This window comes from Scardinius erythrophthalmus, assembly GCF_964197995.2.
Source record: "Scardinius erythrophthalmus genome assembly, chromosome: 9".
NCBI lineage: Eukaryota > Metazoa > Chordata > Actinopteri > Cypriniformes > Leuciscidae > Scardinius > Scardinius erythrophthalmus.
Genome location: NC_138229.1, coordinates 28436456 through 28460861, shown reverse-complemented (window position 1 = coordinate 28460861; position 24406 = coordinate 28436456). Strand labels below are relative to the sequence as shown.

Here is a 24406-nt window from a genome sequence, read left to right as displayed (position 1 = left end):
CATGTAGTGAAAATCTTCTTATTATCATTAATGTTATTATTTTTAGTGAAATTAGTGAAAATTTCCAGTAGCTTTTATGTAGGCTAGAATGACTTTCACAAAACATTTTTTTCCCTTGTCTTTAACTTGCTTATTGTTGTTGGGTAGGCTATGTTGTGTAGAATGTGATGTGAAAATTCAATGTAATCTTAAATGCTAAAATTGTTGTAAAGACTGGTTACCCCAATGAGACGCAAACCTCGTTATTTTCCCGTTTTAATGTGCATATATTTAAAACGAAAGGGTAAATGAACTTACGCCGTTAGATTGAGCGTAGGAAGCCGTATTCACGATCCGTTTACGCGTCATGCCTGTTGCGCTCGTTTCCCAGCATGCATCTCGAATTTATATAGCCATCTTGTCGGGAGGTGAAATTTTTAGATTTTCTGTTTCCGAAGTCTGCCAGTTAGTTAGCCATAAACTTTCATTTCTAACCGTTTTCGTAGTTGTTTTGTTAGTATGCCCGAATTTAGTCGCTGAGTTTGGTGCCATAGGAGGCGGGGTTTCAAAGCGCTCGTTCAGGATGTGTTTGATACTTATATGTAGGTAGAGAAGTGAGAGGCAGCAGGGGGAGTGAACGCAGCCGAATCTACGACAGCGGCCTTACACACACACAGACCGCCCTTCTGGATCACCAGCATATGAGGATAAGTTAATAACCAACACGTCCTCTTTCATACACCGCTTGTGGAGGTTGTTGTCGTCCGCCGTTCACGCGTCGAAAATGCAACAGGAGAGAAGAGGAAGACTGATGACGCACGATCATCTCGAAAAACTCTGAAATTTCGGGTCCGGTGCCGCAACAATCTGCTGTTTTGTGTGTGTCAACAGCGTCTTTAAGGGGTCTCGGTGTCATAAAAAGCTGTTCAACATGTCGAAGATGCCGGCCAAGAAGAAGAGTTGCTTTCAGATCACGAGTGTGACTCAGGCTCAAGTCGCGGCCAACAGCGCGACCGACGACACCGAGAGCCTGGACGACCCGGATGAGTCCCGGACAGAGGACGTGTCCTCCGAGATATTTGACATGTCCAGGACTGACTATGAGCCTGAGGTCTGTGACATGAGCTCCTCGGAGGAGACTCTGAATAATGTGTGTGAATCAGAGGGGCAGTTGCCCGCTGCCGCCCCCATGAACGGTGGGTTTGTCCCGCGCAACAACCTGGGTCACCAGGGCACCCAGGCCTCTGGTGCTCAAGCCGCGGGCACGTCTCAAGTCACAAATTCATCAAGCGCGACGACCGTAACCAGCTGCAGTTCACGCTTCAGGGTCATTAAGCTTGATCATGGCACCGGAGAGCCCTTCAGGAGGGGCCGGTGGACCTGTATGGAGTATTATGAGAAAGACCTGGATGGCTCTGTGATGAGCAGGACTGTGGATAGTATAAGGCACACCAATGTGACGGAGCCCTTAGCGGATAGGGACAGTGGTCTCGGGGCCACCGTCGGCTCCGTAATGGCTCAGGTGGCACCTGACGCAGGTAGCGACGGGTCATCTTTCACCGGCCCGGGTTCCGGTTCACCCGAGACTTTTAGTAATAAGCCGGTGCCTCCGTCTTCTCAGCAGCAGGTGCTGGCAAACTCTCATGTCGCTGTTCCTCACAGTCTCCATCATGATGGAGGACACCCGGCAGCCCACCTTCAGAAGTCTCCCAGCATCCCTCCTCCTCAACTTTATCAACCCCAGTCTAGTGCACACCACCTGCAAAGCCAACCGGCTCTGATATCAGCCGGTCAGCCTGAATACACCCAGCGTAACATGCCTACAGTCACCCAGACTCACCCCGGAGCAAGCCTTTCTGTCGGACATCAGGGGTCGTCCCCCGTTCCGACCCCATCCGCTGGAGGGATGCAGGTTCTGGGTACAGTAGAAAGCCCCGGAGTCCCTGGAGGTGTTCCCTTAGGGAGCCAGCCGGTGTCGTCGGTCCCAAACCTGGTGCAGCATGTGGGGCTGTTGAGCAGCATCAGCCCTATATCAATTCAGCAATCACCAGTGCCTGGACAATACCAGGCCTCAGGCTTGTCGACGCCGCCGCAAAGCACTGCTGTGAACATGCCCACAGCACCAGGGACGGTCGGAGTAGGCGGCGCGCCAGCCTCGAGTTTGCTCACTGCTGTGCCAGGATCTGCAACAGTACCCAACCTTAATACCTCTGCACACAGCCAGGTTCCTCGCAGCGGGACGGCAGCAGGCATCGGCTCTCCTGCCATGGGTTTCAGTCAGGCGGACGAGAGCCGGAGGATGTCTGATGCATCGGCACAGATTCACAGCACAGACATGATGAAGCCCTTAATCACAGAAGGCCTGCAGTTGTCCAGTCCGTCTGTCAACAGTCTTTTCGGAATATCCATTCCCATTGATGGGGAGGAGGACAGGTGAGGTGCCATTCATGTTCTGAGCGATTTAAGGGATTTGACTGCCTAAACTTTGACTTTTTATGCAGGGTTCCCACGGTCATGGAAGACCTGGAAATGTCAAGGGATTTTAAAATTGATTTCCAGGCCTGGAAAAATCATTCAAATTATTATGTAGTGAATTCAATAATTCATGAGATAGAAATTAGTCTGTGTGAATGCCATCTTTATAAAAAAAACAAAAAAACATCTTTGAATTTGGTAAAAAGGCGTGGGAACCCTTCTCTTCTTTTTTTATCTTGATTTAGTTTTATTATATTTCCCAGAGAGTGTTTTTATTTATTTATTGAATACACAGGCTCAGGTAATATTTCAAGGATTGTTTGATGATAAAGGGATAGTTCACCCATCATTTACTCACCCTGGCCTGAAGTTGTTCCAAACCTGTTTGAATTTTGTTTTCTGTTGAACACAAAAGAAGATATTTTGAAGAATGTCCGTGTTGTAACCAAACAGTTGATGGACCCCATTGACTTCCATTGTATTTTTTCCCATTCTATGAAAGTCAATGGGGTCCATCAACTGTTTGGTTACAACACGGACATTCTTCAAAATATCTTCCTTTGTGTTCAGCAGAAGAAAGAAACTCATACAGGTTTGGAACAACTTGAGGGTGAGTAAATTATGACAGAATTTTAACTATCCCTGTTATGGGAATGGTGTCAATAAATGTTTAATAGAAGAAAAGAAATGTAGCATAGATTTTAAATCAAGCAATGAGAACAGGCTTTAGTCATTTCATCCTGGTACATTTCCATGCAGTGTGCTTAGCATTAATGTGCAAATGGTTGTGTTGTGAGGAATGCAGTGACATGTGATAGATGTGTGGTTGTTCTCATTAGGGTTGCTATTCCATCTCTTGCTTTTCCACTGCCAGTCAAAAGTTTGGACACACCCACGTTTTTATTATTACTGTTTGTCTCATTTTTGAATAACAGCAAAAGTCATTAAAATAATGGGATTATTTAGTGAAATCACATCTTCATGAGGATGATCCTGCCATTCACAAACTTTTAAGGACACTTGTCGACTCTTTGACGCATCCATTTAAAAATGTTTATATTTCCTCATTCACTTGATCGGGAAGGTAGGATGTGGTGATGCTTTTTATCAGGTTGTTTACAATGGCCGTTGTAAAAAATATTTTTTTTATTTGTTGGTAATGAAGTCGGTTTAGTTTAATATACACTATATGTTTGGGGTCAGTAATGTTTTTCCAAATGTTTTTGAAAAAAGATTATTATGGTTTTAAGGCTGTATTTACTTGATCAAAAATACAGAAAAACAGTAATATTGTGAAATTTTACAATTTAAAAGAACTTTTTATTTGAATATATTTTAAAATGTATTTTCCTGTGATCAAAGCTGGATTTTCATCATCATTACTCCAGTCTTCAGTGTCACATGATCCTTCATAAATGATATGATATGATTTGCTGCTTAAGAAACATATCTTCTTATCAATGTTGAACACACTTGTGCTGCTTAATTTCCAGGATTCTTTGATGAAGAGGAAGTTCAAAAGATCAGAATTTATTTGAAACATTGTGAATGTTTTAGCCTAACTGTTACATTTTGATCAATTTAATGTGTCCTTGTTGAATAAAAGTATTCATTTCTTTAAAAAAAAAAGAAAAAGTACTGACCCCCAAACAGTAAGTGTATATGTAAGACATGGGTTGAAGTTGTTTTGAATGTACAGTGAGGTTGTATGTTTACTGATATTTTGAAAAGATATGTTTAATATGTACTAGTATGACAGAACTCAAACAAGCATGCAAACAAAAATGTTTCTTGTTTGCTTCCGGATGTCACAAGAATGCCAGAAATGGCAGTGCTTCTCAATTGAAAAAGGGGACTGTGCATATCTGGTGACACAGTTTCAGTTGAGAAGTGTCGCTGCTTGGCTTCCTCTTAGATGCTTGACTTTCAGTTCCAGCTTTGCAACTTGTACACAATATATCAACTTGTTGGCATACTCGAGAGGAAATGGTGAACTGTCAAGTGCATTAGATGACTCTGTGGCTTCAGCTTATGTACTATTCAAAGTATAGTTTGAGCAGGCAGTGGCCTTTAAACTGAAGGGCTTGATGCCTCCTACGTGCCTGTCACTCGCCCAGCCCGGCGGGGTAAAGACGCTTGTCACTAAATGGTGACACCTTTTGTAGCTGATATGCAAAGGGGGGGTCTGTGATAGCGAAGGCCTATCACGTAGCGAACAGTAGACCTCCCCCTATGTTTTACTTGTAGAGATAAGGTTGCTCTACTACATGGTTAAAAACTGTTCTTTATTGCTCTTTTAAAAGACAGAGACAGCCATCACTCCTCATTTACGACTCTAAAGACATGGTTTTCACATTATTTACTGAATGTATAGGTGCACAAGGGTCATCTGACAGGCAGTTGTTCAGATAACGTGTCGAGTGATTTCCACAAGACGGCATTCCTGTTCAGGAATTACTGAAATATTTTGTGGATGCCATGCATATGTCTTTGAGGGAACAAACGTACAAAAGTTTTTAAAAATTGTTCACCTAGCAGATGCTGTTATTGTTTTCCTGTAGTTGCCTAATGCAATTAGATTTATACTTCGTAAATATGGTTTGGCTGGCACAGCTCACACCTTCACAGGTTAGGTTTTTGTAATTTTTTGGAGATTGATTATAGATTTAAATTAGGGATGCACAATACTGTATATCGGCCACCATATCGGTATATATGTTAATTTTTAATGTTATCGTTATCGGGCCGATAAATAATGAATTATTTCCTTCAGCTGAGACACTTCAGATGTGCACGGTTCGCTATGACGTTTTTGAGATGCTAAAAATATGATTGAAATCATTTCAAAAAGGAAAATCTGGTTAAGTTCAACATAAGCCTGTCATATAGGCTTCATAAAATTGTGTGCTTGGGTCATGGATTTTAATGGTGAGACTTTTGTTTTTTTAATAAGGCTCTCAAAAATTATTAAAAAAAACAACAATTTTCGGCCAATATATCGGTTATCGGCTTTCAAAAAAAGTTATCTGTATCGGACAAAATTTTCATATTGGTGCATCCCTAATTTAAATAATATTTTTTTTTAAACATCAGTCAATATATTAAAATCAAAATTAAATTTAAGAAATTAGTAAAAGTTGTGGTCAATTATTATTATTATTTTTTTTAAGAAATTATTACTTTTATTCAGCAAGGATACATTAACTTGATCAAAAGTGGCAGTGAAGACATTTAGACTTACAAAATATTTTAAATAAATGCTGTTCTTTGAAATTCTATTCCTCAAAGAATTCTGAAAATACATTGACATTTTCACAAAAATATTAAGCAGTAAAACCTTGATAATAAGCATTTCTAGTAATCAAATCAGCATATTAGAATGATTTCTGAAGGATAATGTGACACTGAAGACTGGAGTAATGATGCTGAAAATTCTTCTTTGACATCACAGGAATAAATCATGTTTCAAAATGCATTTAAAAAAAAGAAAACATTTATTTTTAAATTGTAAAATAGATTTTAGATAAATGCAACCCTGGTGAGCAAAAGAGACTTATTTTAAACTACTCAAATATTTTTTTTTTAGAACCCGACATGACATGACAACTTCATGACGGTTAAACATGTATTGCACCAATTCTCATTGCTTTAATAAAATCATTACTTTAATAATTTTTTCATGATTTTCATAATTTCATAATTTTTAATTTTTTGCAAAATGTAACTTTTTTTTTTTAGTGAAATTTGACATGGACGTGTATTGTGAAATCCACCCAATCAGTTTCAACTAACAAAACACTGATTGTGTCACATGGTCATTCACAACATAGACCAAAGTTACAGTTGGTTATTACTTTGTCCCAAATGTGATGTTGTTTTGACATTCTAAGTCTTGGGATTATAAATCTAACATCTGAAAGGGTTTTCCATGAATTAGCTCATTGTGCAACAAGAGGTCAGATTTTGCCCCATCTGCTGGTGAGAATGTCGAACCTCTTCTGTTTTTGCCGCCTTTTTGAGATATGATGATGCGCGCTGGCATATAACATCCCTGGCAAATAACCAGTTATGTAAGGCAGACCAATTGAACATGAAGACTAACATTAAAAAGTTAAAGCCGGCCTTTAGTTGGCATTACCTTCAGCTTTCAGGGCTCCGTTAGATTTGTTTGTTGATCAAAACAAGTGTTTGACCTACTTTACTAGTCGTAAAGCAAGTACAGAACATTTGTCAAGTGTCATACAGTGATTCATTTGTGCAACTGTGTTTCAATCTTTCAACACCAGCGCAGGTCAGAATGTACCTTTCACACAATCTTGCCATTCTCTCAATCTCTAATCTTAAAGCGTCTTTGTATGCGGCAAGCATTCCCTTCCTCTTTCTTTTAAAACTCTCAACACCTCCATCCCAGGTAACACTGCTGACTTCAGCTGACAGCAAAGCAGTTCACAATCTGTCTTCAGTCTTCAGAACACACTCTTCATGTACTTCCTGTGGGGGAACTTCTGTAGGCCTTTGCTCATGTAGAGCTCCGCTCTCCGTTTTGTCTTGAGAATAAAAGCTGCTGCTTTCATGTTGTGCAATCCGGCAGTCACACTAAATCTTTAAGCATGCAAAATATTTCACACTTATAAGTGACTGATTTGGCACACTGGGTAGGCAGCAGCCCCGTGTATCATACAAATAGCACTACTTATGTAAAGTGCACTAATTGATTCCAATAGTTTGTTACCCAGCTAACATCCCAATACTCTAAGCATAAAAAATACACAGCACACTCAAATTTTGAATACGTCATAAATACTTTTTGTAAGAATGGATCGACATCAATACCTTTTTTCAAGTCCGATACCGGCAACCTTGTTCCGTCTGCTCAATTAAATTTTTTGACTGTGAAACAACGGCCCAGGCAGACTAAAGGTGTCGTCACGTTTACTGTGTGTAACGGTGTAGCCTATTGGATTCATGCAGCTCTTAAAGTGACAGCAGCCTAATAAATCTGCTGCATTCATTACTGTTAATCAAACAACAAAAGACACAGATACAATCACTCACTGCACTTGAATGAATGTAACTTGAATGTAACTTTTGTAGTTTTAATAAGGATTAGTCTATATGTAATGTATACAGCAGTGTTATTTTACATTTGATTACTATATCCAATTTCTGTTGTAGGCTATTACTTATCTGAATACCACTGTTAGTACATCTTCCTGAAAAACCTAAAGCACTGTTCATTTTATTTGTATTTTGGTTTTGTTTGTAATTATTGTAATTTGCTCTTATTGTATTGCTGACTGTTTACTTGTCTTCTGTAACTGTTTTGAGGACTTTTTACTTGCATTAACCTAGTATTGGTTTTTGCTGAAGTATCAATAAGTGTGAAATTTCACTGACATTTAAAATGACAAAATTTAAAGACATTGGGTCTCATTCATGAAACACGAGCAGAACGAATTTTTGTGTAAATCGTGTGTAAAGTGGTTCTGGCGTAAATTTTCGGATTCATTAAGAAGTTCGTATTTTCCAAATGTTAGTTGGTACGAAAGAAATCTACACCTGCTCCCAGCCACGCATAAATAGTGCGTTTAACATCCGAACGTTTTGCTCATTAATAAGGCTGAATTTTAATTCACCTTAATCGGGTTTATTTGACGGGGTTACATGTCGAAACATTTGCTTTTCACTTCTGGGACTGTTCGATTAACAGATGAAACTCCATTAACTGCATCTGCAATGCTGCCAAGCTTCCTTTTTTTAGGACCTGATACGCCACTATGTACGCTTGAAATTAAAATGTGGCGTTTTGAATGAACTTCTGATAATAAAACTTCAATTTCTGCATCTAAGAAATTTCTCTTTTTCATTCGCTTTTGAGAAGACATGTTAAAATCCTTCATTTGGTGTCATAATATGATGCCCATATATAGTTGTCAGTCGGATTTAATGGGCGGGACTTATGGTAATTGAGAATGAGCGTGCACGAGTGTCCCATTTACGACTGATTGGAATTCATTAACACACATTTCACTATCACATCTGACGTTTACGAAGTATTTGTGAATCAGGAGAAGCGTTTTCGGGAAGGTCTCTTTATGCGCAAATCACTCACATATTTACTCGTATATTTACGAATGTTTCATGAATGAGACCCATTGATCACATCACCCACCAATAGTCTTGTTAAATAATCATGATATATTTTTTTTGTGCCATAATCGAGCTATCTATGGAATCTTTGGAGGTGTGTTAAGAGTGTGTCTGAGGGTTGCGCTGCGGGGCTGCTGACCGACAGTGGAACGAAACTTGATTTTGTGAGGCTATTGGCCCTGCCCAACACATTGTTAGCCCTGGCTCGCACTGGCCTGACAGTGGAAAAGCGGCTAATGATGCCAAAATATGCTGCTTATGTAGACTGCTCACTCATCTCAGTCTTGTGAGACCGTCCCTTTAGGCAGATCACATTTTGAATATTGGATGGACTTTTGAAATGCCTTGTTTTGGTTGTCAGTGTCATGATTCACCTCGTCTATCTTCCTCTTCAAACCATTTCACATGTTCTAATTGAAAATGCATTTTCTCTGATACACTTCAGAGGTATAAATAATGTACGATTACACTGACCTCAGTGATGAAATTATAATATTTGCTTGAAACCCAGTTTTTTTAAACCACTGTTATGGTTACCCGAACCTGGTTACCTTATTTTACAAGACACATGTATATAGTGTGTTTTTCGTTGCTTAGAATAGCTCATGTGTAACATTAACCATACAGTTGGAATCTACTGAAAATGCATATTTGTCTCAACACGTAGCTGTAGTCGAATGCTTTCTGAGCAACGATCCCGATGTTTATTGGATCCAGATATAATCTGCCGTCCCCATGAGGTTACATGCATAGTAAGAAGAAAAAGAGCCCTTTGGAGGAGTGTGGTGGTGGGGTCTCGGCCCCCACCGGAGAGCAGCCAGTGTTCCACGGATTCTAGGAAAAGCTGTTTGCTCAGAGTCCAGATATTCACACATGTGGTAAATCTACTCCTGTCCCCTCCCATTCCTATATAGAGGGCTATATGGAGAGGAGGGTCTCCTCCTTCCTAACTGCTGTAGCCCTCCCATCCTGATATAGAACATTCTGTCCTTTTACTTTAAAGTCCCTGATAGTTTGTGGAGGTAATGGTTACCGTCTGTTGTCCCCTACCTCGCTGAGGCATCACAAGATCTTAAGTGATCACTGACCAATCTTTATTTAGATGCTTAGGATTCATAATTGTATCTTTAAGTGTCATTTAAAGTTATATTCTAATACATGCTGTTTACCTATGACTTGGCAATGTAGATACAAATTCTGTATCTACATTTTTATTGTCATTTAGATTTCATCATCTATGTATTTGTTCTAAAATGGTTTTAAATAGGAACTTTGAGAATTGCTGCAAATTATATAGTGCGATAATTAAAGCTAAAGAGAAAATCTAGTGACGTACACTACAGTTCAAATGTTTGGAGTACTTTTATTCAGCAAGGATGCATACAATTATGCTACAGTAAAGACTTATAATGTTATAGAGACTTGTATTTCAAATAAATGCTGTTTTTTAAAAACTTTATATTCATCAAAGAATCACAAAAAAGTGTCATGGTTCCCACAAAAATTAGCCTAAGCAGCACAGCTGTTAAGAAATATTTCTAGTCAAATCATCATATTAGACATTCTAAAGGATCATGTGACACTGAAGACTAGAGTGATGCTGCTGAAAATATTCAGTCTTATTATATATATAAATATATAAATTATCAGAGAACATAGTAAGAGACTAATTTAAAAAAATCGAACTGACCCCATACTTTTGATTATAAGAGAAGAGATGCAATCAAAACACCTATCTTAGTGTTCTCGTACTTGCAAGTGGCGAGACAAGGATTGATTGTCAAACTAATCTGATGACATGATCATGAAACCTAATGGTCCCAAAAGCGAATTAAAATCATTGCAATCATGTGGCTTAATTTGCAGTAGCAGTTAACTCAGTTAACCTCAATTGTTCTTTTGGATGTTTTTACTACAGTCTGAGCAGACTACAAATCAACCCTCCTTTGATTTCCTCTCTGGCCTGAACTTTTCATTTCTCACGTAACTTTTTCTATTTCTCTCTTTCTGCTGGATGGAGTGCAGGAATCCCTCCACAGCTTTCTACCAAGCTTTCCAGTCCGGCAGTAGGCTGAAGGACTCAAAGATGACCTGTGATAGGTACAGTAATGGGACAGACCCTGGTGTGACGCAAATGACGTTTGAAGTGTGCTGCATGGGGCGGGCATGGCTTTGAGGCTTAAATGGTGCTCTCTGCAGTGGAGCTCAGCGCAAACATAACCTCATAATGCTCATATGCAAATTGCAATATTAATCAATGTGGGCTAAAATCCTATGGGAACATGGGATACTGAATCGTGTTTCAAACGCATTGCTTTCCATTAACACAATTAATTAGCTGAAGCCAGTGTTGAGCTGCAGATAAGGATTTATGCCAATAGGATAATTTGTTGTTTTTAGGAATGTGCAAAAGCAAAAATGTTCATAATTGGGCTAGTCGGTTAGTTTCTGAACATCTAGTTGACTGGACTTGAGCATCTCCAATTAAATGCACCACAGCTAAAGACCTTAAATTTACTAGTCAGTTGTTCAACGACTGGTTGCCCAAACTGGCCTACCATAAGTCGTGGTCGACCGTAGGGCTGGGTGATAAACTATATCATATCGAGATCGCAATAATATTTACGTCGATAGCGATGATAAGCTCGATATAACAGAAACACAGCAGAAATAAACGCAAATAACAGGCAGTCAGTGCATGTCGATAAGTGATTTCTGCGTGTCTCTGTGTGTATGAGCGGCACTGTTTCGTCTGATACACAAACTCGCACAGTGTGGCTCACAGTGTTTTCAGCGTCTACTGTCTCAATATACGAGGACATGAACACATTAACTTCATTTCAAGAGCTGCTTTGAGAGTCACTTCACAAGCTTTTCACAGTTTCATTTGTGAAAAACTGTCGACCAATACACACTGAAACTCATAAATAAAAATAAAAACCATCAAAATAAATTTAACTTGAAGAAATTATGACAGAAATATATCACTACTGTAGCCTTTACTAAAATGTACTTCTGAAAGTAATAATACTATTCAAGGTAATTATGAACATTAACATCTTAAAGCTACACTGTGTAGGATTTTCTCCCATCTGGCGGTGAAATTGTTTATGACTACCAACTGAATATTACTTTCTAGCCCCTCCCATTCCGAGGGCGTTTTAAATCCTACGGTGGCCGTATTATTTCAAATCTGCCGGCAGTCGCGAGTAATCTCCCCCTCGCATTCGTCACGGTGCCACTGAGTGTAAAAACGCGAAAGGCGAAGCTTGAATTTCCAGGTATGTCCCTCTTTGGCTCATGTATTTTCAAGATGGATGCTGCCGCCATTCGAGCGACTCGCTCGTATGTATTCTGAATGGCAGATTCTACACTTACGAGAATACTTGATTAGTTGGTAGAAGTAATTACACATTAATGAGCACATATCATTTTGAAAGAACAAAGTGTTTTTTGCTAAGAATCAACTTAAAAAATTACACAGTGTAGCTTTAAAGAGCGCTGACCTGTACCACCTGACTGCTGCAGATTCATTTCAGCGTTGATAGTGTTGCCATTGAAGCGCATAAATTCGAGTCACGAACCGCTCCGAGTATAACGTCACAGGTTTCCATCTCTTACAAATTACAGTAGTTATGGCATGAACGCAGCATAAGCTGGTTGTTTTGGATCAGGAGGAACTGTAAAAGGCGGCTGCTGTTTCGGTTGCGGTGCTCAGTGACTGACGTCTGTCTAACTCTGCATAGCATGAAACGCGCTGATGACGTGATGTCAATGTATATATAGATATAAATACATTTAGACCACTTCACCTAGTGATTGCTGTCAGAATGTGAAGAGACTTTCAAGCAGCATAACAAAAAAAATTCTGGAACAAATCGCCTACCCTGCTTATAATATGGCTATTTGTGTCGCTTTGATGTGATATCTCTTCTGAGTCAGCCTGTTTTTTCGACACTAACCTTACATTCTCAACTCACAACATCTAGTTTTTAAAGACAAGAATAAGTAGTTGCATAAGACAAGCGATCCTTTGTTTGAATGGACAAGCCTGCAAAAGCTTTATGAGAGCCTTTAAATACCTTTGCTTGGCTCAAGGTTATCAGCAGCCTTTGCTGTGGTCTTGGATATGTTGCAAGACTGGATCTAATTCATCAGTCGAACAAGTTCCCCAACATACTGTTCCTTTTAAGTGCAAAGATTCTGCTTAAAATAATCTTTGGTCAATATTTTGACTCTGACATTACAGAGGATGAGATGCATTGTACATGTTTGTGCGACTTGAAACTGCAAGACAGCACTGACCATGTCACATTTTTTTTGTCACTTTTGAACTTTACTTTTGAGATTGTATATTTCTCCAACAATTGCGTATGCATGTGTACGTGCTTGTGAAAACTATCATTACAACAACATGGAGAGCCATTTAGTCTCCCAAATTGTGTCTCTTAAATGGACCTTTTATGGTTGATGCTAATCTGCTTTTCCTGTGAAAGTAAATTGTAGGGAAAAGTACAGAATGTCTCTGAATCAGTGTCTTAATTGCTTGTCTTGACTTTCTACACATGTGATCTTCTTCAGTGTATTGGATGGATTGATGGGTTCAAAAAAACAACAACAGCAGCAGCATGTGTACAAAAAATGTTAACAAATATACAGTCGAAAATAGAACATTGTTAATAAGACACAATAGTTCCAAATTAGTCTTATTATTATTTTCTATTTTAATATATTTTAAAATGGTATTTATTTCTGTGATGGTAAAACTGAATTTTCCGCATCAGTACTTTACTTCCAGACTTCAGTGTCACATGATCCTTCTGAAATCATTCTAATGTAATTCTAATGTGACGCACAAGATGCAATTCATATTATTAGCAATATTGAAAAAGTTGAGCTTTTCAGGATTCTTTTATGTGTAGACAGTTAAAAAAATCCCATCCATCCATCCATCCATCCATCCATCCATCCATCCATCCATCCATCCATCCATCCATCCATCCATCCATCCATCCATCCATCCATCCATCCATCCATCCATCCATCCATCCATCCATCCATCCATCCATCCATCCATCCATCCATCCATCCATCCATCCATCCATCCATCCATCCATCCATCCATCCATCCATCCATCCATCCATCCATCCATCCATCCATCCATCCATCCATCCATCCATCCATCCATCCATCCATCCATCCATCCATCCATCCATCCATCCATCCATCCTGTGTAAAGTATACAGTACAGTGTTCAGTGACGTGATTGTTTTCTTGTGCATGTTTCTAAACTGAGTTAACGTTACACCCTTGTCCACCCTCTTTGGACAAAACTCTGTTTGAGTATCAGATGGAGGCTGCCGCCCCCCTGCCCACATAGCACTGTACTCTTCTGTACTGTTAGAGCTGTTTGCGGTGGTTAGTTGTCGTTATGAGGGGCTGCTCCACGAGCTGCTCGATTTTCATGATTTTAGCACGATTTGTTGGAAGATTGATATGTGTGTGTGCATGTGGCGCAATGTAACATGAAGAAAAGCAACACCATGTTTGGAGAGGGAAGCAGCAACAGGAGCAGTTTTATTCTTTAATGTACAGGCTTTAAATGTCTGCAAAATGGTTATGATGTTTTTATGCAGCAGATGTTTTAAATAAGACTTTTTTTCCAATTGCAGTGCCTCTGGAGCAAGTGTGGTCGCCATTGATAATAAAATAGAGCAAGCAATGGTAAGTTTTTCATTTATTTATATATATAAAAATATAAATAAAAATATTATTTCATAAGAGATTAAAGATACATTTTTAGTTTTCGTGTAATGTTGCTGTTCGAGAATGAAAAAGGTCTGCAAAGTTACAAAACACAGTCACTCCAGAGATAGTTATTCTCTCTATTATTAACTGTTTCTGAACTCCCTGAAACGCCTCCATTCATGAATTTTCTTCCAGGGAAGTACGCCTCACACAATATCCTTCATTTACATATGCAAAACAAAAGGACAAAGCCTGGTTGAGTTGTGTTAGTAGTGTGTTGAAACTCGCGGTTTCTGACATTTCTGAAACCTGCTCGACCAATTGGTCAACGGTTGAGCAATCACAAAACACTTGGGCCTTTCGCACCGGAGGGACCTTTCCATAGTTCCTAGAACTATTGGCAGAAGTACCCAGATGTCGGCGTGTTCGCACCGCAGGAACTAAGAATGATTTTTCTTCTAGGAACTCCTTTTGGAGGAACTAATTTAGCTCCTACTTCAGAGTCGGGTCTAAACCAGCACTATAGGAAGTATCCGTGACGTTAGTGTACACTGATTGGTCGAACGCACGCGAAACACCGGCACCTGCTCTCTACTTTCTATGTATAACACTTCTATCCAATAACGTATTAGACAGAACTGTTAGACAGATGGTAAACTAATGAACACGGAGAATGCGAGCACTGTGTGCTCAGGCTCTGGCGTTCTCAGCGCCGCCAAAATAAAAGTCACAACAACAAGCGTGGCTTACGTCACTTCAGAGTTCCGACTGGCGGTGCGAATGCAACAGGAAAACGTTCCTAGGGGAACCATTAGCCCTCGGGGAACCATCCTGGTGGCTAGTTCCTAGAACTAAGTTCCTTGAACTACCCGGTGCGAAAGCCCTTACTGATCCAACTGGCCAATCAGAGCACATTGTGCTTTTCAGAAGGAGGGACTTCATAGAGACATAGAGAACTAAACACAGTGTTACTGACAGACTGGGAAGAGAGGTGCTGCAACAATATCAAACAAGTTTTTTTTTGAACGTTTAAGCATTAACCTATCCAAGTAGACCCCAACAACAAAATCAAGACTGTAAAAGGGCATAATAGGTTCTCTGTAATAATAGTTAGTCAATTTAGTCAATTTTGGAATGGGCTCTGGTGCTGAAATGATGTCATGTTTTGGCTCTAGGATTTAGTGAAAAGTCATCTGATGTATGCCGTGCGGGAGGAGGTGGAGGTGTTGAAGGAGCAGATAAAGGAGCTCTTTGAGAGAAACTCTGTGCTGGAGCGAGAGAACGCTGTGCTCAAATCTCTAGCCAACAGCGAGCAACTCTCCCAACTCACCGTCCAGCCCAACTCCAACCCATCCAACTCTCCCTCGCAGCTCGGGTCCGTCCCGGGTCAGGCCCAGGCCCAGCCCCAACTTCAGCCTTACCTTCAGCTAGACGGCAATACGACCCTGGACTCCCTGCCACGACAACCACAGCCCAACGTCACCTCCGCCTGAAGCCTGTGCGAATGACGCATATATCATTACAACAGCAGAAAACCTGTCTCGTTCACTACTTCGCTGAGCGCGCATGATGTCGGCGTTCTGCTCGGGCGCAACATGCTAGCATGCCCGTGGACCACGGTCTCGATCGGGGCTCCCGTAAGGCCCATTCCCCCCCTGGACGAGGTGGAGAGTTTGTGAAGAGAGTTATTTTTTTAATGAAGAGAATCCAGCCATGAAAGCGGTGTATTTTTTAGCATTGCAGTTTTCATGTTGTAAGAAACGAGAGTCTATTTTCAGAGCCACCGTACTTCACATGATTTCGATTCACCTGTCAAGTTCAATTGTACTGTTTGTTATTTATTATAGGGCTGCTATTTTCAGAGAGGAACAATGTCACAGAAGTCGATAAGTTCGAGAGGAACCTTTTCGATTCATAAATCCGACAGTAATTGGTCATAAATCCAAGCAAGCAGTCTTACATTATCAATCATCAATGCAACCATAAACAGTGTGTAGAGTTCAAACACTAACAGCGAAGTTTCTCTGTGGATAAAGAATGTGAACCTGGCGTGAATGTACATTTTGTATAGTATAAAGAGTAAAAAGAGCGTAACAAGTTTGTACAGGTGAAGATCTAAACTGAATCCTCAATGATCTACCCTGATGAAGAATGCTTCAGTTCTGTTGCTAGTATGTTGGAAAAAGAAGTCAGTTGCCATAATCTCCTGCCCGCTACCCTGATGTCTCATGTTTTTGGGGTTGGGAAGGGGATTTAAAAGAAGAAAAAAAAAAAACTGTGAAATTGTTCAACCTACTTTGTAACCAAAGATGCAAAGCTGTGTAATTATTTTTTTTTCTTTTATGCGCACTATGTACTTTTTTTTTTTTTTTTTATGTTCCTCACAACAAATCTTTTTGTTGCTTTTAGGCATGTTCTGCATGATCTGTTATCTGTAAATGTCAAACCACTTTCTTACCTCATATTTGTATTGGGCACTCATATTGTAAGTAGTCTGTGAATGGTGTCAGCGGCGGAAGGAGATATGGAGGTGATTGTGAGGAGAAAAAAAATGAACTAGTGTGTGTGATGCACTAGCCACAGAAAATGAAGTGAGCCATGTTTTGTTCATTTAAATGGTGTTTGAATTTCATATGCCAATAGTTTTGTTACATTGCAAATTTTAATGTATTTAAATAAATGCAATATTCAAATTACAAAAGTGCTTAGGAATATTTGTATTAATGCATATTTTGGTAGAAACATTGTCTGCGACGCTTTATGAACCATGATGATTATTTTCACAGTTCAAGTCTCACATGACAGCTCCCCACACTGAGAGGAAACATGATGGATGTATCTTGATGTGGGTTGCTGATACACACCACTTGTGCTTTTTACGTATACAATATTAAGTTGAAGTACACAGCATATAACACTTCAGGCTCAAAAAAGAGCCACATATTAATTGAGAAGGGTAAATTGAATTATAAAGAAAAAGATCAAGAAAGGTTTTAGCCATCATCTGATTAATGTCTTTGCACTTCATGGACTGTGTATGACTCGCTATATAACAGCAGGATTCAAATTTCTGCAACTACTTCACAAGTTTAGCACATTTTCCACCACACCCAAAAATTCATGACTTTTTGAGGTGAAGTATGACCTGGATATCACCCAGTTTTCGTGGATCCGTGTGAATGGGCATCGTTTTGACAATGGTATTGCCTGTACACGGAAAACTCTCTCCGTTTAAAGCATATCGTTGTCGTGTAAACGCACCCTTACTTTCAAACGCTTAAATTCATTTAGTGCATAATGTACAAAAAAATATTATTTGTTTTAAAATTGGCTATTACAAAGAAAGCATTCAACAGTGTTTATATTCATCATCTGCTAACAGATCAAAAATGAGACATTCGTTGCACAATGTTTTTTAATTGAAATATTATAAAACATCTTAAAACCATCTTTTTTTGCTCTACAAAAAGAATGTGTTCTGCTTCATACAACCGCTTTATGAAAAACAGTCTATCCAGAAACGTTTAAATTATTCAACTGCAACAGAATTATATAAAAAAAACAGGACGCCATCAAATATCAAGGGCAGTTCATGAGACGACACAACTTAACTGAAATTCAAGGACATTTACGCTTGCTTTGTAAGGACAGAACAAATTTTTTTTAGAAAAAAAAAAGAAAAGAAAAAAAAGTCACTTTTCCAAAAAAAAAACAAAAAACAGCGCATCCACTTTCTGATGAAGTCTCTTCCATCAGAGGTATTTCATGTGAGTTCATGAACCGTGTTAGTTCAGCTTAGGTCCTTGTTTGCCTGTTCTGTCCTGAAGGACTGTTCAGTGAGATCAGGAATAGAGACACGTGAGCAGTGTCTGAGTTCAGCTCTAGGCCACAGTGACGAATCGGCCCCCTTTGCTGCTCTGCTCCGCTGCCGCCACACGCTGGTCCTTCAGAATGCGAAACCGCTCGTTGAGGGTCATCCCGGTCTGATAAAGGAAAGCAAAACAATCAAGGTGACCATCAGGTTTACCAGAATTGATCTTGGTATAACCGGATGTAAATGCGTTTCCAGGAGCTGTTTGGAAACAGACTGCTTTTTCTCCAAATAGGAAAGCAAAACACAGATTACAGTTCAGGATTTAGTGGAATAATTAAAGTTATAAGCAGATTTCTTAAGTGGATGTAAATGATTTGAACTAGAGAACTGGATCAGTCTTATACATCAATGAATAATTCAGAACTGTTTGGTGGATTAGATCAAAAAATTGTTTGACAAATCAGACTTAAGCCGTTTCCAACCAAAGTTACGAATAACTGGAACTGGAATACAGCATAAAACACTTGCAAATAAAGCATCGTTTATCAAAACTGTGATTTTCAGGAAAGTTGGTGCAAAATATCTGTAATAGAAATGGCTTCCCCTGCAATCGCGGAAGCCAATATGGCTGCATCCAAAATCGCATCCTTTCCTTCTATTTAGTAGGCGAAAAACTGTGTGTGACAAAATCAGTGTGTCCGAATTCACAGTACTCCTTAAAAAGTAGACAGGTATTCGGATGATCTACTACTCCCGGTGAGATTCTGCAGCGTGCATATGATGGACACTTTACTATCCCATGAGGCCATGGGAGAGGATTTGTGAATCACAGTGAAGTGACATAACTGACACAGGTAGGTCACATGATTATGACAACATGGCGTATGAAGAATGTCCGGATTACATTCATACTACACACATATACATATAGAACGTACTTTTTTTGCGGTTGTGAAGTAATTACTTGTTCAAAGTATGTAGGCCTACCTATTCAAGCGATTTTGGACGCAGCCAATGGCTCTTTTTTCCTACATCATGAATGACGTCTCAAAGCATGCAGACGAAACGCAATAAACGGTCATGTTATCTTGTGCTCAGATTCCTATTGTTTGGGAACGCAATCAAGTGAGGTAATCATTTTGGTTTCACTAAACAATTAAGTGAAAATTTACTGACTGAATTATGCAAAATTAGGCATTACAACATGGTTATCTTATATTAGTTTAGTGTTTCAGTGGCTCGACAATAAACATAATTGTGATTTGTCCCACCTGCTTTCCAACACTGTTGATATCAAACTGCAGGGCGACACCTTTGGGAGGTTTCTTCTCCGGCTCTTCTTTAGGTGGAGGTGACGAGCTTGTTGAAGTCACGGGGTGCAGCGACCAGGACTGAGCAGGTCTGCAACGGGGGGAAAGAACGAACATCATTAGTTATGCTCTTCAAAACTCTTCAAAGCATTCACAACATGCCAAAAAGAGCCTCAAAAGTTAAACCGGTCAAACTAAAATGACAAGACAAAACTAATGGATGTGGTTTTGAAATATGTGGGGCTTGTTAAAGAAAATAGACAGCTGAACATCTTAAAGGGTTAGTTCACCCAAACATGAAAATTCTGTCAGTAATTACTCACCCTCATGTTGTTCCAACCCCGTAAGACTTTCGTTCATCTTCGGAACACAAATTAAGATATTTTTGATGAAATCTGAGAGCCCAGAAAAGTTAGTAAAGACATTGTTAAAATAGTCCAAGTGAAGTTTATCGAGCAACGAGAATACTTTTTGTGCACAAAAAACAACGACTTTATTCAACTCTTCATTTTCTTCTGTGTGGGCCTCTGAATGAGTTCACGTGGTGTAACAGCGCAGTCTCACTAAGAGATGGTTGAATAAGTCGTTATTTTGGTTGTTTTTTTGCTCACAAAAAGTGTTCTCGTCGCTTGATAAACTTAAGGTTGAGCCAATGTAGTCACTTGGACTATATTAACAATGTCTTTACTAACTTTTCTGGGCTGGCAGATATCAATTACCTAGCAGCCTATGAAGGAGAGACACAGCTCTCAGATTTCATCAAAAATATATTAATTTGTGTTCCGAAGATGAACGAAAGTCTTACGGGGTTGGAACAACATGAGGGTGAGTAATTACTGACAGAATTTTCATTTTTGGGTGAACTAACCCTTTAAGGAGTATCATTTCAAATACAAAAACACATCAAAATATCTGAATGACAAGCGGTGTATGCGTTGAAATTGTGCATCTGAGTGTAATAAAATGTAATCATACTCAGGCTGTGTTCTAGCTGTGGGGTTTTCTATTGACACTGTGAGGATGCCACTGTTGTTTGTAGGAGTGCGCCACCTGGTGGAAAAGGGGGCAGAAATCAGTAAAGGGACTTTTGAAAGAAGTAACTTTTGCTCCATAAAAATACAGAAAAAAATAATAATATTGTGAAATATCATTACAATTCTAAATAACTATTATCCATTTAAAGTGTAATTTATTCCTGTGATTGCAAAGCTGAATTTTCAGCATCATTACTCAAGTCTTCAGTGACACATGATCCTTCAGAAATCATTCTAACATGATAACTGGACCCAATAAAATAAGTGTAACAACTGCAGCAATATTTATAAAATATAATTAAGCAGCAATATCACTGCAAAGTGATTGCGTAGACTTACGAGCGAGTTCTCTGTGTGGGTGGAGCAGATTGTGTCTTCTGAACTTGTGCATGAACCTATAAAAAAAAAAAAAAAAAGGTAAATTGTATGAAAGAGGGAGTCAAACCAGTACAATCCCATCTGGAGTTTTAATTCAGAATTAAAATGAGTATTTTACCTACATTTCTATATGAACATCGAATCAGTAATGTCACTAAAAAAACAACAACTTACAACTCAGAACTAACGATTCGATGAGACTTTGATACAGTGAGTTTATTCAGTGAAGGATTTGTCAGACTGTTTTGAAATGATAGCCTGTGAGTTTAATGTGCGTGTGCGATTCATTAAATACTCATTGAATGTTATTCAATTAATACACAAACTCTAAGGACCAGTTTCTAATTTAAACATGTTACAGTGAAATGTGAGTGTGACCCGGCAGTCACAAGAGCCAATGTGTTACAATACACTTAAGCTGACAATAAATACAATAAATGCATAAACATAGCAACCATATGATCGAGCACTTGTCCTTAAACAGTTTGCATACAGGCTTAACATATGTTACACATTTAAGTGAAACAAAAGGCTCTTTAAAATTTGAAGAGGTCACATGATCAGAAACCATTTATTCAGCTTTTTGCCAGAAGGAATTTTTCCATGCATGCACTAGTGACAACATATGATCAAGTCAACAGCTTCTGTGAGATCTGAGCCGGAAGATAATTTGCTTCTTACTTTAAGTCCTCTTCTGAAGAGGAAGGTGGCCTGTCGTGCTTCTCTCTGTGTTTGCGGGCCAGATGAAGCATTCCTGTAGAGAGCAGATGATCAACAGAAGACAAACATTTACACATCACTGAGGCAACATGGAGAAAAAAAAACACCATGAATGAAGGAATGATGTCATTATTCAACCCGTTCCACAATGGTACAATTTCCTATGATATTAAGTCCCACCCTGATTTTTTTTTCTAAGTAAAGCATGGTAATCAATAAGAATTACATCACATTATGCAAGCAGTTTGAAATTTCTTCATTTGAAATTCTTAGTTTCAATGAATTACAAATCTAACATTGACATTTCACCCATATTATTTTTTATTTCATGCATGTTTCAGAAACTATAATTTAAAAGGACCACTATGTAACTTTTGGCCGTCTAATGGTTAAAAACAAAAGAACATTATTTTGGTTGTGCTTCGGCTCTGTGTGACTGTGCAAAAGAATATGACCCTTCAGAATAGATGATGCTTAACAATGAACTCTGTTTGAGAGCTACAATAATGGCAATTTATCTGTTGAGTAATAAAAACTGCATCTCTTTTACAACATTTCAAATCCGTCAGTTCTCGCCAAGCCGATGTTGATTCTTGTTTTATTACGAGCTCTGTCGCGTTCTCTTTTTGCCAGCAGACTCTCCTCTGTTCGGCGTTTGTTTAAAACGGATGATTCCCAGAAGTTGGAGATTCAGCTGCTCCATGTCGATCTTTCTCACTCGTTGTGACAACTAACCTATGACACTTCTACACCAACACACGTCAAAGTAGCCGGAGAAACATTTCTCTATTTACAGATATGACGAGACGCGAACAGGCGACTGACGAATGTACACAATTTCCCTCAAAAACATCCCGACAGGGCTAATATATAAACACATACAGGCTTACCATAGTGAACCAGGGTAAAACAAAAATCACGTTTTGGAAGAAGGATTGATGATGTATTGACTGATTATTTAAATTGTTAATTTTGAGAAGAAAAAAAGAAAAGAAAAAAATCCAAGCTGTTTATGAGCTACATATTTTTGGTAAACTCAAGATGTGCCTTTTCACATGGATTTGTGGCTTCTTATGCACCATGTTTTCACTGCATATAGCAACCACACAGCTTCACTCTCAGATATAAAAAAAAAAAAAAAAAAAAAAAAAAAAAAAAAAAACTCACCATTTTCTGCGAAGCTGAAAGGGTCTGTGAGGAACTGGGCCCTGAGGCTTCTGGGAGTCCATCTGTCTGTTTGGTCTCCTCTGAAACGGCATCTGTCGCCGCTGGGTGTCACGCCGCTGGACAAATGGCTGAGACCTCTGAGACAAGGGAAAACAAGAACATCTAAATTCATTTACGACTACAAAATCACCTTTTAAGCCCAAAGTTTGACCATCTCCAAACTAATTCCCATTATCACCCTCCAGTGCAAGATCAGTTTCCACACCTGGTTAAAAGCTGCATTATTGGGCATGGGCCGGTTCGGCATGGGCCGGTTCTGAGCTGGTCTGTTCTGGGCAGGTCGGTTGAGTGGACTGATCCCTTTAAAAAGAGCAGCATTTTTTCTCGCTGCTAAACCAGTGATGACCCCCTGGCCACGACGCCTGGCCACCGCGGGCGGAAGCTTGCGGTTTTGACCAAAACGTTTGTTCACCACACCAACAACTGGCAAAAACAAAAGTTGCAAATGCTCAATCAGATTTGGCAGAACTGTTTATCTTGTTTCAACAGAAATGTTTTAAACAAAAAGGTAGTTGTACTTTTTAAAATCACAATTCTGACTTTTTTTCTTGCAATTGCAAGAACTTTTTTATTCCATGCCGGAAATAAGCTTCCATAAAATTAGACTGTGATAAAGCAATAAAATACAGTGTCACATTCTGACCTCTTTTAGATGGCACTCCGGGTCTTGACACGGGTTTCTTCCCCTGGGTGAAGCGGCCTTTCACAGGGAGTCTGTGCTTTGCCTTCTGGGACTGGATTTGTTTCTGCTTCTTATTCAGCCTGATAATATCATCTGTGGAATAAGAAAGCAATAAATCTGAGCAAAGCAAACTATATAAGTCACATCATGCAAAATGTTGGGTTGTTCAACTTAACATTAAAAATAACAGTAAGCAGCACACACACACACACATATATATATATATATATATATATATATATATATATATATATATATATATATAAACACAATTATGATACAAGAAGATGAATTCAATTGAACATTCATTGAATATGTATTGAAAAAACACTAATTAGCATTCTGGTTAAACTATACTCAGGAAATGTAGCTAATCGCAGTCAAGCTATCACTCTAAACGTGGTTATGATTCAACAAAATATTGACAAAGGTGTAACGTTGTCGCTATGTTAACGCCGAATCAAGCTGTGATAAATAAAATGTAAAATATCAAAATGCTAAACAGCTAAACACGCTAGGCTAGTTTTATCAGTGGCATTACCTAAAGACATGTCAACCTTATCGGGACCATCTGTACTTCCGCCGCCGAACGATTGAAAACTAGATTTGCTCATAATAATGCCGTTCGCTCGCTTAGATACGAAGAAACGAACTACACACTGCCTTCACGATACAAACAGCCCAGGTGAACAAACTGAGCCTAGCAAATTAGCCAGCTTTCAGTGAGCGCTCAAAGCGTCTGCGCCTGCGCCGACCTACGCACATAGAGCTGAGGCTCTTGGGAAATGGAGTTTATTCTGGAAATACCAAGGACTTGTTTTCATGTAGATTTTGTCTGAAATAAAATGGAGCAATACTTTCCACATATAATGAATACTTGTATTTTTT

At 39.2% G+C, this 24406-nt stretch overlaps 2 protein-coding genes across 3 annotated transcripts; one reads left to right on the top strand and one right to left on the bottom strand.

The window, feature by feature from the left end:
* The first annotated feature begins 324 nt into the window (after positions 1–324).
* Positions 325–17650, top strand: LOC308695787 (TSC22 domain family protein 2-like). 2 transcript variants are annotated; one of them, XM_081373997.1, is made up of 4 exons: positions 325–2412; positions 10630–10704; positions 14278–14329; positions 15529–17650. In XM_081373997.1, the coding sequence occupies exons 1-4, from the start codon at positions 911–913 to the stop codon at positions 15844–15846; spliced, it is 1947 nt and encodes a 648-aa protein (XP_081230123.1). In that variant the 5' UTR covers positions 325–910; the 3' UTR covers positions 15847–17650. The 2 variants fall into 2 exon arrangements, with proteins under 2 accessions (XP_081230123.1, XP_081230124.1); XM_081373998.1 differs by lacking the exon at positions 10630–10704 and having other exon boundaries at positions 365–2412.
* On the bottom strand, positions 17004–24261 carry LOC308695788 (UAP56-interacting factor-like). Its single transcript, XM_081373999.1, has 9 exons — positions 24060–24261; positions 23480–23611; positions 23042–23259; positions 22777–22913; positions 21571–21643; positions 20851–20906; positions 20453–20527; positions 19439–19568; positions 17004–18336 (listed from the first exon to the last, which is right to left on the bottom strand). The coding sequence occupies exons 1-9, from the start codon at positions 24130–24132 to the stop codon at positions 18235–18237; spliced, it is 996 nt and encodes a 331-aa protein (XP_081230125.1). The 5' UTR covers positions 24133–24261; the 3' UTR covers positions 17004–18234.
* Between the last annotated feature and the right edge of the window lie 145 nt (positions 24262–24406).